At 38.1% G+C, this 20,435-nt stretch overlaps 1 protein-coding gene across 7 annotated transcripts in view; it reads right to left on the reverse strand.

Annotated features, from left to right (window-relative positions):
* PTPRS (protein tyrosine phosphatase receptor type S) overlaps window positions 1-20,435 on the reverse strand; it is a 408,837-nt gene that overhangs the window by 21,771 nt on the left and 366,631 nt on the right. For all 7 annotated transcript variants that reach the window (XM_053703177.1, XM_053703180.1, XM_053703178.1 and 4 more), the window contains one exon: window positions 8,574-8,859. In XM_053703177.1, the coding sequence (XP_053559152.1) occupies window positions 8,574-8,859 (286 nt within the window). The remainder of the gene's footprint in view (window positions 1-8,573; window positions 8,860-20,435) is intronic.

The raw sequence follows: 20,435 nt of genomic DNA on the forward strand, positions 1-20,435 counted from the left end.
TAAAATGTCTAGTGTTACTATTAAATGAATAGACTAAATAACAGACTTGCTCATATGCTCAGATCAGTCAGAATGTAAGTTTCAAAGATGTCAGCTCCCATATCCCATTGAGTGCAGGGGCAACACTGAGAATTTCTAAGTGCTCATTTTGCAAGAAAACAAATAAGTTAATTGCTGGGTTTTTTTACACAATCTGTTTCTTTTTAGGTTTACTTTGATTAAACATTTGCTTTTACAAAAGGAGAACTGATTAATATCCCTTTAAAATAATTCCAAAATGCCGGCAATGTGAAAAGGGGGATGGAAGACTCATATAAAGGTGATCTGAAATTGTGGCATCAGCAAATGCTGATTTTTCAATTAGAAACACTGTAGAGCCTTTGTCATGCATTTCAGTTGGGTATTATGTTGCTACACAGTCCAACATGACTGCTCAAGCAACTGAATTCCCACCTTAAAGGGACATAAACCCCCCAAAATGAGACATTTTGGTGAATTTTACTCAATTTGTAATCCTAGGATTATGCGCAACGGTCTAGCATGACCGGACTTTGGAACTGTTTTCTAAACCCCTTTGTCAGTTAGTCCTGGAAAATTTGATATTTTCAATGTTGATTAGAGTACAATTTTAGGTAACAATACAGGTATTGCAGGGCCTGAGATAAGTTACTTTAAAGGGACACTGAACCCAAATTATTTTCTTTCAGATAGAACATACAATTTTAAGCAACTTTCTAATTTACTCCTATTATCAATTTTTCTTCGTTCTCTTGCTATCTTTATTTGAAAAAGAAGGCATCTAAGCTAAGGAGCCAACCAATTGTTGGTTTAGTACACTAGACAGCACTGCACTTGTTTATTGGTGGGTAAATTTATCCACCAATCAGCAAGAACAACCCAGGTTGTTCACCAAAAATGGGCCGGCATCTAAACTTACATTCTTGCTTTTCAAATAAAGATACCAAGAGAATTAAGAAAATTTGATAATAGGAGTAAATTAGAAAGTTGCGTAAAAATTGCATGCTCTATCTGAATCACGAAAGAAAAAAATTGGGTTCAGTGTCCCTTTAGTATGGACAATTTCCCACAAGGGACTAAAAATAAGCCCTAGACAGTACATCTGTATCTAAATTCGGTCCCAAAAGAAATTGTCAGTAAAATCTCATATGAGGGTGTTGACCAATTTCTCAGGCAACACTTCTCAATCTTCATATCAGCAAATTTCAACAACCAGACGCTAGAAAGCTATTAAAATAAGGCGCCTTATTAAAATCCCTTTCTAGGGTTTGGTCGTTGAAATTTGTTGATTGTACTTTAATATGGATCTTAATTAGGTTATGTGGCCTCCCATTTCCGGATCAACCCATTGCCCAGCTCTATTATCAATTATGTAATTTATAAAATAGACTTTAAGAGTTCAAATAGCCTTGCTGGTAGATGTAAACTTAATACATTTGATGGTCGTCTAGTGAAGAGAATACTTGTCCAGGGTTATTCCCCACCTCTTTTAGCTTAAAGAGACAGTAAAGTCAAAATTATACTTTAATGGTTTAGATAAAGCATACTTTAAAAAAAAAAAAAATCTTTCCAATTTAATTCTGTAATCAAATGCGCTTCATTCCCTTGGTATCCTCTGCAGAAGAGTAAACCTAGATAGGCTTATAAGAGCTCAGGAGTATGCATGTATCTTTAGAAATAGTGTGCATGTATCTTTTACAAATAGTGTGCATGTATCTTTTACAAATAGTGTGCATGTATCTTTTACAAATAGTGTGCATGTATCTTTTACAAATAGTGTGCATGTATCATTACAAATAGTGTGCATGTATCATTACAAATAGTGTGCATGTATCATTACAAATAGTGTGCATGTATCATTACAAATAGTGTGCATGTATCATTACAAATAGTGTGCATGTATCATTACACATAGTGTGCATGTATCATTACACATAGTGTGCATGTATCATTACAAATACAGGGAGTGCAGAATTATTAGGCAAATGAGTATTTTGACCACATCATCCTCTTTATGCATGTTGTCTTACTCCAAGCTGTATAGGCTCGAAAGCCTACTACCAATTAAGCATATTAGGTGATGTGCATCTCTGTAATGAGAAGGGGTGTGGTCTAATGTGCATAATTATTAGGCAACTTCCTTTCCTTTGGCAAAATGGGTCAAAAGAAGGACTTGACAGGCTCAGAAAAGTCAAAAATAGTGAGATATCTTGCAGAGGGATGCAGCACTCTTAAAATTGCAAAGCTTCTGAAGCGTGATCATCGAACAATCAAGCGTTTCATTCAAAATAGTCAACAGGGTCGCAAGAAGCGTGTGGAAAAACCAAGGCGTAAAATAACTGCCCATGAACTGAGAAAAGTCAAGCGTGCAGCTGCCAAGATGCCACTTGCCACCAGTTTGGCCATATTTCAGAGCTGCAACATCACTGGAGTGCCCAAAAGCACAAGGTGTGCAATACTCAGAGACATAGCCAAGGTAAGAAAGGCTGAAAGACGACCACCACTGAACAAGACACACAAGCTGAAACGTCAAGACTGGGCCAAGAAATATCTCAAGACTGATTTTTCTAAGGTTTTATGGACTGATGAAATGAGAGTGAGTCTTGATGGGCCAGATGGATGGGCCTGTGGCTGGATTGGTAAAGGGCAGAGAGCTCCAGTCCGACTCAGATGCCAGCAAGGTGGAGGTGGAGTACTGGTTTGGGCTGGTATCATCAAAGATGAGCTTGTGGGGCCTTTTCGGGTTGAGGATGGAGTCAAGCTCAACTCCCAGTCCTACTGCCAGTTTCTGGAAGACACCTTCTTCAAGCAGTGGTACAGGAAGAAGTCTGCATCCTTCAAGAAAAACATGATTTTCATGCAGGACAATGCTCCATCACACGCGTCCAAGTACTCCACAGCGTGGCTGGCAAGAAAGGGTATAAAAGAAGAAAATCTAATGACATGGCCTCCTTGTTCACCTGATCTGAACCCCATTGAGAACCTGTGGTCCATCATCAAATGTGAGATTTACAAGGAGGGAAAACAGTACACCTCTCTGAACAGTGTCTGGGAGGCTGTGGTTGCTGCTGCACGCAATGTTGATGGTGAACAGATCAAAACACTGACAGAATCCATGGATGGCAGGCTTTTGAGTGTCCTTGCAAAGAAAGGTGGCTATATTGGTCACTGATTTGTTTTTGTTTTGTTTTTGAATGTCAGAAATGTATATTTGTGAATGTTGAGATGTTATATTGGTTTCACTGGTAAAAATAAATAATTGAAATGGGTATATATTTGTTTTTTATTAAGTTGCCTAATAATTATGCACAGTAATAGTCACCTGCACACACAGATATCCCCCTAAAATAGCTATAACTAAAAACAAACTAGAAACTACTTCCAAAACTATTCAGCTTTGATATTAATGAGTTTTTTGGGTTCATTGAGAACATGGTTGTTGTTCAATAATAAAATTAATCCTCAAAAATACAACTTGCCTAATAATTCTGCACTCCCTGTAGTGTGCATGTATCTTTACAAATAGTGTGCATGTATCTTTATAAATATTGTTGTATACACTGCTGCGATGCTAAAAACCATGTATATGCTCTTATAAGCCTACCTAAGTATCTTTAAAAAAAAAAGGAACAGAGCAAAGTGCTCAATAAGGGAGAACAACGCATTTGCAGCAGATATGTGGCTTGTTCAAGAGAAATTTCCTCCACTATATCAATCTAATTATACCCAAAGGACATCCCAAAAGTCCAGGAAATTTCCAACCACAGACATTAAAGGGGCATAACACCCACATTTTCTCTTTTATGATTCAGATAGAGCTTGCAATTTTACGCAACTTTCTAATTTACTTCTATTATCTAATTTGCTTCAATCTATTGATATTCTTTGCAGAAAAGCATATCTAGATAGGCTCAGTAGCTGCTGATTGGGTGCTGCACATAGATGCCTCGTACGATTGGCTCACACATGTGCATTACTATTTCTTCAACAAAGTATATCTAAATAATGAAGCAAATTAGATAATAGAAGTAAATTGGAATGTTGTTTAAAATTGTATTCTCTACCTGAATCATAAAAGAACAATTGTGGGTTTAGTGTCCCTTTAATCTTGACCATTCTATCTGCCTCATCAGTAAGGTGCAGCCATATATTCATGTATGTTTCCCCCCCCCCCCATCACTTTTAGGGAACCTAATCCTCAATTGTCATCATCATTTTCAAAATGATGAACAGCCCCCGTCCTTTGTTTCTCAAACAGTACATTTAAGGCGCTGGAAGAGGGCACACTATTTTATCTGTACGTTCCAATCCGAGAAAGTGACTGTTGGCTTCATTTGTAGTCATTTCTCTCACACTTGGTTATTACAGAATGAAACGTGCACAACCATCCAAAGAACACTTCAAATCTGCACATTCAGTAATGTCATTTATTTCTGTGCAGTGCAGAGTTTTAAGTAATAAAAGCAATATGAAAGAAAAAATACTCAGACATATTGGTTTAATATTCTTGCTTTCTGTGCTTCCTCTGCACTCTGTTGCTTGGCAACAGACTGCAATACAGAAATAACATTCCTTGATAAAAAGTGTGTGTATCTCAGAAATGTTCAAGTACCCATAGAAGGGCACTTGTATTCTTAAAACAGGCTGCTAAGTGTTACCGCTATTCAAATGGTGACCATAGCTAGAACAAGTCTTAAAAATGCTAGCGATATACACACTTCATTTGTAAATACTGTGCTATAAACGTAACCGTTTATTAAGTGGACAACACCAATGCAATCCTGTCACATAATCTTTTTCTTGTGTAAAACATGATCTAGTCTTTGTTCTCTGAAATGTAAGAATTACAACATTACTCATTTAGCGCCAGATTAGAAGTGGAGTGGAATTTAAAGGGACACTGATGGTGATTCAGATAGAGCATGCAATTTTAGGCAACTTTCTAATTTACTCCTATTATAATTTTTTCTTTGTTCTCTTGCTATCTTTATTTGAAAAAGAATGCATCTAAGCTTTTTTTTTTGGGTTTAGTACTCTGGACAGCACTTTTTTATTGGTGGATGAATTTATCCACCAATCAGCAAGAACAACCCAGGTTGTTCCCCAAAAATGGGCCAGCATCTAAACTTTACTTTCTTGCATTTCAAATAAAGATACCAAGAGAATGAAGAAAATTTGATAATCGGAGTAAATTTGAAAGTTGCTTAAAATTGCATGCTCTATCTCAATCATTAAAGAAAAAATTTGGGTTCAGTGTCCCTTTAACGCTCCCGCTTGAGTGCTAACTCTGCTAGAAGTACGTTTCTTGCTCACCTTAGGTAACGCTCGTTTCACAAGTTGAAAGTAAACTGTTTTCGCTCGCGGAAAAAGGACAACCTTAGAATATCGCGCAGATAAAGTAGGGGTGGCTATGTGGACTTACAGAGTTGCTCTAGTGGTGGCTATGTGGACTTACTGGACTAAAGAGCAAACTATATACTTCAATTTGATCAAGACTTTTTGTAAAGTTTGATTGTACATCCGTATGACTGTTGTATAAATATGGCACTATTTTGTTAAAACAATTAAAAATATTTAGTACAAAAAAAATTGGGGAGTAGGAGAGGTAAAATGAAGAATGATAATGAATTCACTGGAATAAATGGTAATATTTATTATTTCATTATAAATGTATAAAATAAGCGAGGAGATTGCCGCATAAACAGACGCAGTGGAGAGGGAATAAAAGGGCTGGAGATAAGATTTAAAAGGGACCAAACCCCAATTTTTTTTCTCTTTTATGATTTAGCCAGTGCATACATTTCTAATTTAGTTCTATTATATAATTTACTTCATTCCCATGGTTCCCGTTCATGTTAAATAGTTATCGAAGTAAGCAACGTGCACACGCCTGGAGCACTACATTGCAGGAAAAAAAGTGCTGCCATCTAGTGTTCTTGCAAATGTATAACATTCTTTCAGAACTGCTAGACACGTGCACGCTCCTGAACATACCTTCCCGTTATTCATCAAAGTATACCAAGAGAACAAAGAGAATTTGATAATAGAAGTAAAATCTAAGGTTGCTTACAATTGCATGTGCTGTCAGAATGAAGAAAATGCTTGGGTTTCATGCCCATTTAAATATAGAACAAAAATGGCTTCACATAAAAGGGCACTCTCTTGTATGCCATCATCATCATCATTAAAATGTCAACAATATACAGGATAAATGCTCAGTGTTTACAAATGTAAAGAATAAAAAACATAAAATCACAGCAATATATAGGAGTATGGGAATCAAGCTCTTGGTAAAGCTTAAAGGGACACTGAACCCAATTTTTTCTTTCAGGATTCAGATAGAGCATGCAATTTTAAGCAACTTTCTAATTTACTCCTATTATCAAATTTTCTTTGTTCTCTTGCTATCTTTATTTGAAAAAGAAGGCATCTAAGGAGCCTGGAAAGCACTTGTTTATTAGTGGATAAATTTATTCACTAATCAGCAAGAACAACCCAGGTTGTTCACCAAAAAATTGGCCGGCATCTAAACTTACATTATTGCTTTTCAAATAAAGATACCAAGAGAATGAAGAAAACTTGATAATAGGAGTAAATTAGAAAGTTGCTTAAAATGTCATGCTCTGTCTGAATCACAAAAGAAAACATTTGGTTCAGTGTCCCTTTAAAATATAAAACAGTTGAATGGACACCTGAAACAGAGTTAGAAGAAATCTTGGTATAAGGCATTAGGCATTGTGGAAGCCCGAGGCCAGTGAGAAAGGAAGTTTTATATAAAAAGAGGCACTGCATATTTTCAAGCAGCATTTGAAAAAAACAAAAAACAAATAAGAAACCCTGGCATGGTGAAACATGTTAAGAAGAGGGGAGAGTACTGGGACTTCCTATTGTTTGTTTTTAAAGGGACAGTCTCCTTGAAAACTGTTATTGTTTAAAAAGTTAGAACTAGCAGAACGCAACTTAAATGTCAAAATTGTTCCACTCTTATCACACTGGTGCGGTGAGTGAGAAAAGTGCTAATTTTCAAGGAAACAAGTAAATTGCTGTATTCCCTGCACGGCTATTGGCTAAGAAGTGAAAACGTCACCTCTCAAACTAAACAGCGTTCTGACGGTGGGCTGCCTTAGCAGCTCAGTGCAGCGAACGCTTGAAACAAATAAAGGAGCTTTCTTCATGAAGTATTTTATACTTCATGAATGAAAGTCCCCTTTATGTGCTCCAATGGTCAATCTTAGCTTTTCACAAGCGCTTTCACTTTAATATAGAAACCATAGTTGTTACTTTGTCCATGTGAGTTTAACAACGGTACAGATTAAGAAACCATTATACATTAGAGAACTGCTGGTCCCAAGCAGAAATTACCATTACTTTGACACAGTATAACCTAAGTAGATGTTTTATGAACTTGCAATATATATATATTGCAAGTCCTTGGTTGCATGTTTATTCACAGTGCTGGAGTAAGAACACACTTTTGCTTGACCAACTCCTAAATGCCAGGCTGCAAAGGTGCTGTAAGTTCTTTAAAGGGACATTAAACACTAAATAAATGCTAGATAGAATGATGCATTTAAAGTAGAGATAACTCTGAGAATAACATGTAGATGTATTCTTTTAAAGTTTAGATCTTTATATATTGACAAAATAAGTGTAAAGTTTTAGTGTCTATAAAACATTGGGAGCTGCCATGTTGTAACTTGTTTTACCTTCTCTGCTGTGGCCAATTAGAGGCAGTTATAAATAGGTCACTAGAGTGAGCAGCCAATGGCTGTGTGGCATATAACAGTGTCCTCCACTTCCATTTCTAACAGGAACTGAAAAGTTCACAATTTCAGAATGGAATTGCAGGAAAAGAGGACAAAATAAATAATGAAAGTATATTGCAGAGGTTTTTTTATGTATACAATTTATCATTTTATATTATCATCTCAGAGTGTTTAATGTCCCTTTAAGAACCGTTATTCATGAATTTGACAAACAAAAAGCATGTGGTAGTGTAACTTGCTCACTTTATGTCACAGGAAAAGGCTGGGGATAAAAAAGCCTGAGGTTAGGGGCAGATGGCACTTTGTGAGTAAAACACACCGACTGTAATGCGGTCTCAAAACGTGTGCATAGGTTGTACGGTGTCTGTGTATTGCAATGCTTTTAATTCCCAGCAGTAAAGAATAACCATTAATGTCCCTATATAATTAGTCCTCGATATACAGAAAAAAGTGATGCACAAAAGTCTTTTCCTGAAAATATAAATCCTCCCTCCATGGGTAGAAAACTAGACATTTAAAAAACACCTTTAAAGTTGGATCGGTACAATAAAAAAATGTATTTATACAATGTTACCCCGGCTCCTATTTTTTTCTTCTTCATTATTTTACTTATATTTGTAAAAGCTCTGTGCCGTCTAATAAAAATGTCTAGCTAGTTTCTTATGAGCTTGGAAATAAAGGTATGACATCCTGACATTAATATTGAACAGTAATAGTTTACAATTCACTAGGTTTCTTGCACAAACAAAGACCTAACATATAGTGGCACAAACTAATTTGTCTTCTCACCTTAAATTCCAGCTCCATGCCTGTGACATGTTCTCCCACCTCAATCTGTGCCAGCTTCTGGATGTAAGTATACAGGTTTCTGGCTGGCACCTCCGTGTTCCCACAAGCAACAGCTTCCAGCAAAGCATCATGGATGAAGCTGTACTGATCTTCTGTCTGTACCATATAATTGCGCTGTGACCGCATTAGAGTAACATGACCATAAATATCTACAGTCTTCTCATACTTTATCCTCTCCAACATGGCATCTATAACTATAAAGCAGCCAGTACGCCCAACGCCAGCACTAAACAAAGGAAAGGCAACAAAACACATAGATCAATACAAACACATAGGGCCCTATTACAATCAATAAGAGTTTGTTTGAAAAAACCCCCAAAACAAAGTATGGTGACTTTTCGCTTCATTTTGTAAACAACACCAAGCAGGGGTTGGCACTCAATAATAAATGTAAATATTCTGCAACCTCCGGGGTGCTCCGTGCAAGGGATATACACTTTGAAAATAACAAAGGCACTCACCGTTTCAATTCAACTTGTCAAGTTTTAATTACCATGACGTTTCTGGGTGGTGCCCCTTCATCAGACAGACAAACATTTTTGTTTGTCTGTCTGATGAAGGAGCACCACCCCGAAATGTCATGGTAATTAAAACTTGACAAGTTAAATTGAAATGGTGAGTGCCTTTGATATTTTTAAAGTATATATATATATAAAGAATAAAAAGATAGAGTCCAGCACTATACCCATTGGTGTTTTTACACATTGTGTGATCGTCACTGTGGAGTATCAGTAAAAGCTCCAAATTGTACAGTCAATGCATCAAGTGTAACAGCACCACAATGCAGACGTTATGTTTAAAGGTGAAAAATTCTTTCTTTATTTGGATATTACAACCTTAAAAGTAGCGACGTTTCGGACCTACATGGTCCTTAATCATGCATAGTTAAAAACAACTGAACATACACTTTAAAAAGGGTATCTGGGCCAATCAGATTCCATCTTATATTACTAATTGGATTAACTCATACCTATACAGGTTTCTAAAGAATCTCATTAGATAGTGACCTCTAGTGGCCCCAGACTATATACCTAACCGATACCCTTTTTAAAGTGTATGTTCAGTTGTTTTTAACTATGCATGATTAAGGACCAATCGTCGCTACTTTTAAGGTTGTAATATCCAAATAAAGAAATAATTTTTCACCTTTAAACATAACGTCTGTATTGTGGTGCTGTCAACACTAGATGCATTTACTATATATATATATATATATATATATATATATATATATATATATATATATATATATATATATATATACACACATACACATATATATATATATACATACATACACACACCTGTGCAATATCACTTAAATGTCAAATGATTCAAAATAGTATCACTTTACAATAATTGCATTACTTCTAAGTTTTACAGTAGGGTATTTGCTCTTATGGAAAATTAAAAACAGTTTAGATTTACAGTATTAAAAATACCAGCATCACAGCAAGAACTCAACGCAACACAAGTCAGTATACCTTTTATTACTGAGATTCAAATCCTTTTATTTTTTTCAATATTTTGGATATCCACCTTTACTTTTTTTATTTTTTTCATTATTTTTTTATTGGGAGAAACAAAAAACAGTTTTCAATATTACAAGCATAAAGAAGATTGAAATATATAGCCATTTTGAATCTGATATATGACAATGAAACATGTCCACCCTTTATTTTTGATGCTTTGGAGGATACCAGTGTTGCACAAATTTCTGAAGAGAGGTTCTGCCAATCTCTAGAGACAATTTGTTTCAGCTCCTCTTTGCTGGAGAGCTTGTGTTGCTCTTCCTTTCTCTTTAAAATGCTCCAGAGGTGTTCTTTTGGATTCAAGAAAGGCAACATACTTGGCCAGGTCATAGTTTTTACTTTTTTCTTCTTTAGAAACTCCTGTGATTTTGGCAGTGTGCTTTGGATCATGATAAAGTTAGAATATTCCTTTTGCCAAGCTTCTCGAGACTGGAAGTTATCACGTCAGGCAGTATTTTGGTATATCCACAGGCATTCATGGTACCATCTATAAATGTCATCTCCCAACACCTTTTGCATTCCTGCAGCATCATCACACTCCTACCTCCGTGCTTCACTGTTGTGTCTATGCATTCACTGTGGTAGTCAAACATGCTGGACTCCATCTGAGCCAAACAAATTTATCTTGGTCTCATCTGACCAAAAAAACGTGCTCATAAGGCATCAGGCTTCTTTTCATGTTTGTTAGCAAAGTTTAATCTTGCAGTTTTGTGCCAAAGAGCAAGCAAGGTTCATTTTCTTGGGCACAGGTTGACGATACGCAATGTTTGAGCTGTTATAGAAACTCAGATTACCATTGATAACCCCTGAACCAAGTCTGAAGTACTTGTCTGCCTACTTTTCAGAGCTAGATTGTGCAAGTAGCGCACTGTCTATGGCGTCATTTTAGGATGGCAGCCACTGCAGCTTTAATCAATGGTACTATGGCTCGTTCTGTACCTCCTGATTACTGCTGCAAGTGTATTTCGTCTGATTTTTAGTTGGTCACCAATCTTCCTGTATTTATTTCCATCTTTGTGATATTGCATCAGATTTCTTTCATGTAAGTGGCAAGAGTCCATGAGCTTGTGACGTATGGGATATACATTACTACCAGTAGGGGGCAAGGTTTCCCAAACCTCAAAATACACCTTCTACCTCACTCATATCTTAGTTTTACAAACCTTGCCTCCTTTTGGAGGTGGTGAAGCAAGATGTGCTCAATTTTCTTCTGTGATAGGCGCTTCTAAGCATTTTGAAGCCCAGTTCCGCTCAAAATACAATGTTTGTCTGAGGGATGTGTAGGGAGTATTGCCTGATGATACAATGTTTTCACCTATGGGAAATCTATTATAAGGCTCTCTGTAATCGGTCGCATGGATTCATCTGCCACCTCCCTTTACAGATCGACATTATACTCCTCTACCATTACCTTTGCTGATATGTTTCAGTACTGGTTTGGCTGTCTGCTATATGTGGATGGGTGTCTTCTGGTAAGTATATATCATTTTTTTAAGACACTCTCAGCTATGTTTGGCATTTTATCTTATGAAGTTTTAAATGTATATTGTACATATTTGCCATGAGTCAGGTCTGTGTATTTTAGCATGGAAATTATGTTTACGGGATTTTTTAAGACTCACCTGGGGTTCCCAGTTAGTTGTAACCTGGAGTCTGTTTCTTTCAAAATTTTCGTGGGCTTAGGCTCGCGATGACACCGAATGTTAATTTTTATTGCGGCATTTTTGGCCCTAAGTCGCGTCTGTCGTGATGCGAGTCGCGTAATTTCTTGAGACTTTCTTGTCGCAAGTTTTTTTGGCGCGAAGTCGCGCCTGTTATGACGCGAGTCGCGTCATTTCACTTGTTAAACTTTGGCGCCAAAAGTTTATTTCTGCATTTGCGCCATTCTTGGCGCCAAAATTTGTTAGATTAAGTCTCTCCCTCTTTTGCTCTCTACTCTCATTTGATTCATAGAGGGCTAAGTTGCTTGCTTTTGTTTATTACCTTAATTTAATCATAAGCATTTTTTCCCATTCCTGAAACTGCTACTTTGAGGAAATGGGCACTTGTTATGAAAAATGATTACATGCTGATAATGTTTCTATAAGTACAAATACATACTACTGTTAAACCTTCACAGTCTAATGTACGCGATATTCCTGTAGATACAAAAGATTATATTGCTGCAGCCATAGAGAAGGCTATGACTGCTATTCCCCCTTCAAATAAACGTAAAAATGTCTCTCCTAAACTCTCATAAATCTGATGAAGCTTGTATTGATCGACAGCATACTGAAGTATCTTCTGCTGATGGAGGATTTCTCTGGCTCAGAGGATCCTACTTCAGAAACCTCTCTTTTTAAGATTGAATATATTTGTTTTTTTATTAAAGGAAGTATTGTTTACTTTGAGTGTTGAGGAATCTAGTCCTCTTGATAACAAGAATAGCAATCGTTTGATTTCTGTTTTTAAAACTTCGGAAGTTTTTCCTATTCCAGATGCTCTCTCTCATATGTTTACTAAGGAATGGTCTAAACTTGGTACTTCTTTTAACCCTTCTTCTAGGTTTAAAAAGTTTTATCCTTTACCTGTGGCTAATTTAGAGTTTTTGGGGAAAGTCCCTAAGGTTGATGGGGCTATTTCTACTCTGGCTAAACGTACTACTTTTCCTATAGAAGATATTACTTCCTTTAAGGATCCTTTAGATAGGAAGATTGAATCCTATCTTAGAAAAGCATATTTACATACTGGCTATATTCTTAGACCTGACATTTCTATGGCTAATGTTGCTGCTGCTTCAACTTTTTGATTGGACAGTTTAGCTCAACAATTAATAGATTCTGAGTTGTCTAGCATTGTTCTTTTACTTCAACATGCTAATCATTTTATTTGTGATGCTATAGTTGATGTCATCAAGATTGATATTAAATCTATGTCTTTAGCTATTATTACTAGAAGAGCTTTATGGTTTAAATCCTGGAATGCTGATATGGAGTCTAAATCTAGATTACTATCTTTATCATTTCAGGGTAATCATTTATTTGGTTCTCATTTGGATTCTATTATTTCCACTATCACAGGGGAAATGGAGTTTTTCTGCCCCAAGATAAGAAATCTAAGGGTAAATGTAAAACTTCCAATCTTTTTCGTTCCTTTCATCAGAATAGAGAACAAAATACCTCTCCTTCCCCTAAGACCTCTGGCTCTAATTGGAGACCATCTCTAAATTGGAATAAATCCAAGCCTTATAAAAAAACAAAAACAATTCCAGCCCCAACGGTGAAGGTTCGGCCCTCAAACCAGTTCTACTGGTGGGGGGCAGATTTAAAATATTTCAACACATTTGGACAGTTTATATTCAAAATCAGTGGATTCAGAATATTGTTTCTCAGGGGTATTGAATAGGTTTCAGAAGACGACCTCCCCATGGGAAGATTCTTTCTTTCTCATGTTCCAACAAACCCTGTGAAGGCTCAGGCTTTTCGGAAATGCGTTCCTGTATTTATTTCCATCTTTGTGACATTGCACAATCAGATTTCTTTCATGTAAGTGGCAGAGGAACGGGGTTTGGGTTTTTATTCAAATCTATTCAAAGAAAGAAGATTCATTCAGACCAATTCTGGATCTGGAAAATGTTCCCAACTTTCAAGATGGTGACTATAAGGACTATTCTGTCTTTTGTTCAGAAAGGTCATTTCATGTCCACAATAGACTTACAGGACACTTATCTTCACATTCTGATTCATCGAGACCACTATAGTTTCCTGAGATTCTCTTTTCTAGACGAGCATTACCAATTTGTCGCTCTTCCATTTAGCCTAGAGACAGCTCAGAGAATCTTTTAAAAGTTTCTCGTTGCCCTTCTATCTGCAATCAGAGAGCAGGGTTGTGCAGTGTTTCCTTATTTGGACGATATCTTTGTACTAGCTCAATCTTTTCATTTAGCAGAATCTCACACAAAACTAATTTCTTCAAGAACATGGTTGGAGGATCAATTTACAAAAGAGTTTCTTGATTCCTTAGACAAGGGTCACCTTTTTAGGTTTCCAGATAGATTCAGTGTTCATGACTCTTTCTCTGACAGACAAGAGACGAATTAAGTTAGTTTTAGCTTGTCTAAACCTTCAGTCTCTATCATTCCCTTCAGTGGCTATGTGCATGGAAGTTTTAAGTCTCATGACTGCAGCATCGGGCGCAATCCCCTTTGCTCGTTTTCATATGAGACCTCTACAGCTTTGCATGTTGCGCCAATAGTGCAGGGATTATACTCAGATATCACAACTAATATACTTAAATCCCAACACTCAACTCTCTCTGACTTGGTGGTTAGACCATCACCTTATTGTTCAAGGGGCCTCATTTGTTCATCCTACCTGGACTGTGATCAAAACAGATGCAAGTCTTACAGGTTGGGGAGCTGTCTGGGGTTCTCTGACAGCACAAGGGGTTTGGAAACCTCAAGAGGCGAATTTACCAATCAATATTTTAGAACTCCATGCTATTTTCAGAACTCTTCAGGCGTGGCCTCAATTGAAGAGAGAACTTTACATTGATTTTCAAACAGACAATAACACAACAGTGGCATATGTCAATCAAGGAGTGACTCGCAGTCCTTCAGCAATGAAGGAAGTATCTTGGATACTTTCTTGGCCGGAATACAACTCTTGTCAAATATTTGTGATTTATATCCCAGGTGTAGACAATTGGGAAGCGGATTATCTCAGCCATCAGACTTTACATCCAGGGGAGTGGTCTCTTCATCCAGATGTGTTTTTTCATCTTGTATAGATGTGGGGTCTTCGAGAAATAGATCTTATGGCCTCTCGTCTAAACAAGAAGCTTCCCAGATACCTTTCCAGGTCCAGGGATCCTCAGGCGGACATGGTGGAGGCCTTAGCAGTACCTTGGTTTTACCAACCTGCTTATATTTTTCCGCCTCTGGTTCTTCTTCCAAGGATGATCTCCAAGATCACAATGGAATGATCTCATGTGTTTCTGATAGCATCAGCATGGCCTCACAGGTTTTGGTATGCGGATCTTGTCCGAATGTCCAGTTGCCAGCCTTGGCCACTTCCTTTAAGGCCAGACCTTCTGTCTCAAGGGCCGTTTTTCCATAAGGATCTCAAATCTCTAAATTTGAAGGCATGGAAATTGAACGCTTAGTGCTTAGTCATAGAGGTTTATCTGACTCGGTGATTAGCACTATGATACAGGCTCGTGAGTCTGTTTCAAGGAAAATTTATCATCGGGTTTGGAAAACCTATATTTCAGGGTGTTCAACTCATAATTATTCTTGCCATTCTTTCAGGATTTTACAGTTTCTTCAGGATGGTTTGGATAAGGGTTTGTTTGCAAATACTTTGAAAGGACACATTTCTGCTCTGTCTTATTTCATAGAAAGATTGCTAAACTTCCTGACATTCCCTGTTTTGTTCAGGATTTGATTTGTATCAAGCCTGTTATAATAAATTTATTTCTCCTCCTTGGAGTTTCAATTTGGTTTTAAAGATTTTACAGACTCCTCCTTTTGAGCCTATGCACTCTCTGGATATTAAATTACTTTCTTGGAAAGTGTTATTTCTTTTGGCTATCTCTTCTGCTAGAAGTTTCCGAATTGTCTGCTCTCTTTTGTGAGTCTCCTTATCTGATTTTCAATCAAGATAAAGCTGTTTTGCGGACTTCATTTAAATTTTTGCCTAAAGTTGTGAATTCTAACATCATCAATAGGGAAATTGTTGTTCCTTCTTTGTGTCCTAATCCTAAGAACACTCTTGAAAGATCTTTACATTCTTTGGATGTGGTAAGAGCTTTGAAATATTATGTTGAGGATACTAAAGATTTCAGAAATACTTCTAGTCTATTTGTTATTTTTTCTGGCTCCAGGAAAGGTCAGAAAGCCTCTGCCATTTCTTTGGCATCTTGGATGAAACTTTTGATTCACAAAGCTTATTTGGAGGCGGGGGAGGCTCCACCTCAGAGAATTACAAAGCTGCAACTTGGTCTTCTTTGCATACTTTTACTAAATTTTACCATTTTGTTGCGTTTGTTTCCTCAGGAGCAGCCTTTGATTTTAGTTTTTTTTTAAATTTTCTAAAGAAAACAATTATTTTGGATATAATTAGTCAGCGGATTTAGCTGTTATTTTATCCCTCCCTCTCTAGTGACTCGTGGATTTCCACATCTTGGGTATTATATCCCATACGTCACTAGCTCGTGGACTCTTGCCACTTACATGAAAGAAAGCATAATTTATGTAAGAACTTACCTGATAAATTAATTTATTTCATAGTGGCAAGAGTCCATGACACCCACCCTATTTTTTGTGGTTATGATTTTGTTGTATAAAGCACTTTATTTTTTCCAGTTCCTCTTTTTGTATGCTTTTTACTCCTCCTTTTACACCTCACTTCTTGGCTACATGTTAAACTAAGGTATGAGTGAGGTAGGAGGTGTATTTAAAGGCATTTTGATGTTTGGGAAACTTTGCCCCCTCCTGGTAGGAATGTATATCCCATACGTCACTAGCTCATGGACTCTTGCCACTATGAAAGAAATTAATTTATCATGTAAGTTCTTACATAAATTAAGTTTTTTCAATTCCTCTGGCTATTTTCCATGTGGAGCCATGATGCAGAAAAACACAGCCCATAGTTCCAAAAATGAGAAATTTCTGGCAGTCATAGGTAATTTTTTAACCATGTTCATGTAATTAGGCTAACTGGAAATCACAGGTTTACTAAATTGTTTCATTGATCGCAGTTTTTTTTTTTTACTTTTGTGTCAGTGATCACAGGTGTATTCACATGTTACATTGTGTTTCTACTTTGGGGCCTGTATTTTCAATAAAGTCTTTCTGAAGTATTTGTTTTTGATTGTTCATAAGAGGAAATACTCTACTAGTCAACTTAGAAAAAAACATAAATTATGCTTACCAGATAATTTCCTTTCCTTCTTTACAGGGAGAGTCCACAGCTGCATTCATTACTTCTGGGAATACAGAACCTGGCCACCAAGAAGAGGCAAAGACACCCCAGTCAAAGGCTTAAATACAGCCCCCACTTCCCTCATCCCCCATTCATTCTGCAGAGGGAACAAGGAACAGTAGGAGAAATATCAGGGTGAAAAAGGTGCCAGAAGAAACAAATTAAATTTAGGGCCGCCCATCAGAGAACATGGGCGGGAGCTGTGGACTCTCCCTGTACAGAAGGAAAGGAAATTAACTGGTAAGCATAATTTATGTTTTCCTTCTTAATACAGGGAGAGTCCACAGCTGCATTCATTACTTGTGGGAAATTATACCCAAGCTACAGAGGACACTGAAGCTGAATGCTAACGGGAGGGAAAACAGAAGAGGCGGCCCCAAAACTGAGGGCATCACAGCCTGCTATAAACCCATTCTCCCGAAGGCTGCTTCAACAGAAACAAAAATGAAAAAGAATGCTAGGACCAACCAGCCGCCCAACAATCAGAACCATAGAGATCTCATGCCAGAGACCAAAGAAGACGTCACTGCTCTCGAACTGAGCCACAAACCTCTGAGGAGGCTAGTGTCCCGCTGACTCCTAGGTAAAGCAAAAAACACACCTCCACTAACAATAAGGAAGTCAACTAAACCTCAAAACCCTTGCACTTCCCAGATATGAATATACAACAGAAAATAAACTGTCTATTCTAATGTAGTCCGAAAGGAACATCAAGGCAAGTATCCCGAAAGGGAAAATACCCTTTCCCCTTAGAAAAGGAATATGACATACAAAAAACCTAACAAATCTCGTAACACCACCCTATTATAAAGGAAACCTCTTTAAGGAGTACATATCGGCATCCCCATTAAGATAAAAACATTTGAAATCCTTTGGATAGTCAGATCAAAGGAATGATTGTAGATCACAACCGTTCCTGAAGGGCACAATCATAGAGTGGATCGCTGACAATGATCCATAGTGGGCCTCCGTCCACCATCAAACGCGAGACCCTACCATCTACGTAGGAGGAACTTTCTGTCTCTGAAAGAGATCTACCCACTGAGAGGACCCAACTGATACGAACCCAGAAAACCAAATTCTCATAGCAGAATGCTCGGCTGAGAAACCTTAGGAATAATCGGAAGGAAACTCCTGATCCATGGACCTCCATAAGACACACTCTACCCACTGATAGGGAAGTGACAAAGTCAAAATCGCCCCGGGAGAGAGAAAAATCCCTCAGGACAGGGAGATCTGGACAGATAGATTCAAAAAACAACGCCATGCCGAAGTCTCGGCCTCGGCTGAATACCTCACCCTCCACCACAGCGCCAACGAAGGCCAGAAGGGGGACTGGAGGGCATAGCCTGATGATGTAAAATGTAACTTTGCAAGATCTAAGGAAAAACTTCCTGTCTGTAGGACCAAATCCGCAATCAAGGAACCACCCTGGTGCCTACACCAGAAACTCAGGTCTAGATCCCACTCTGAGGATTGAAAAAGACAAGAGAAAATCCCTAAAAGTCTACTAACAGACGATGGTAAAAAACAGAACCGCCAAGACCCGGGAGCTACTGTAAAATCTGGAAGCAGAATACTGTCACATTTAACCCCAGATCCCACCAAAAAATCTAGGATCAGAAGGAGGTTTACTGGAAGATACGGTCCCTAAGAACTGGATTCGCTCAAAAGGATGACCAGTGAAGATATCCTTCTTCCTGAACAAAAGGTAGAGAGAACCTATTAATCTCCCTCAAAAAGGAGATCTAATAAGCTCTGCTTCAGAATCATAAAACCCAATGGAACGGGAGGTCCCTCCACTATCGGCCCATGCACCAACAGTGGAATGAAAATATTCCCACTGTGCGATAGATACCGGGACAATTAATCTACAAAAAAATCTTTCCTCTCTCTGCCAAGACACAAAATCAATAGAGTAAAAACTTACCCAGAGAAACAGAATGTGAAGCCTAGCTCCCGCCTCTAGGACCCTTGGATCCAACAACCAGCGCCCATCCAAGAAAGTACCTAAAACAGAGTATAGATGGACCTGCTCTGCCTGAACCGGAAGCTAGAAAAAATCCTTCTCGTGTACAAAGAAAGAGCAGACTTAACTAGTACCCAAAACAGGTCCTGCCTGTCATCTAGGATACGAGATATCTGCCAGACCACTCAAGGGCAAAAACATAAAATTCTAAATGTCCAGCAATGCTAGAAAAACTGAGAATAATCCAAATAAAGAAAAATAAGCTCTGAGGCTTAAATTTTGTCTCAAAGTTATTGGGGGAACCATCACCCCGAGCAGAGACCTAGAAGCTTCCACTGGAAGTCTCCAACAATCACGACCATCAAAGTTGATAGTACCAAAAAATCCCATGTGACGAAACGTCTTCCTAAGAAGAGTTTCTACAACAACCCAGAGCTCTAAAAACAGAATTTAGGCAAGCACACAAAAGAGAAAGCCAAAGAAGTGTGCAAACAAAAACAGGTACAACCTGTCCTATGACACAAACCCCCGATAGAGCTCAGAACTAGGATTCTAAATAAAAAATAAAATAAATTATATATATCTAGACGATAAGGAATAGGACCTCCATCCCTCTCCACTCGTCTAGTCAAGATCGCTATCTGATTTAGAGGACTGAGATTCAACTGACAGATCAGTACTGGGAACCTCTAACATCGCCAAAACCCCTCTCAGAAGTAAATGCAGGTGTGCCATTATAAATCTAAATGCTAAATCCTCCTCAGTCGGAGGAATCAAGTCAGCAGACTCCAACCCTGGAGGTTCTACCTCTGAAGCCTCAGAGGGAACCGCATCTCCAGATGACTGATCAGATACAATCGTCATTTTACGCGACGGTCCCTGGGCAGGAGTGCATGGATTAACCCTTTGCTTGCACGTAGCAGGAAGAGGCAATATGGTTAAGGCCGTAGAGATGGCCATGCGGAACCGCTCAGTCACCTCTGGTGGAAAAAAGCCCCCTTCAGGCGAAGGAGCAGCGGTACCCGGGGAAACTGCATGTGTAGGAACAGAAGATTCTAAGGAACACACCTCATGGGACGAATCCGATGGCTCAGTGGTCTCTTAACATCTCAACATTGGTTGATGAGAACATCCTATAGTGGCATACAGAACATAATTGAGAGGGCTGGGCTACCCGGGCCTCCCCACAATATACACAGGTATCAAAATCTGAATCAGAGGAATCCCCCTCTAAAAAATCAGAATCTTCCATAACTCATCTAAATTAAATTATAGAAAGAACAACTGGCACCTTATACCCCCAATGGCTGGGGCACTCACCACCTCCTATGACCCAGAC

Source organism: Bombina bombina, chromosome 2, assembly GCF_027579735.1.
Source record: "Bombina bombina isolate aBomBom1 chromosome 2, aBomBom1.pri, whole genome shotgun sequence".
Taxonomy (NCBI): Eukaryota; Metazoa; Chordata; class Amphibia; order Anura; family Bombinatoridae; genus Bombina; species Bombina bombina.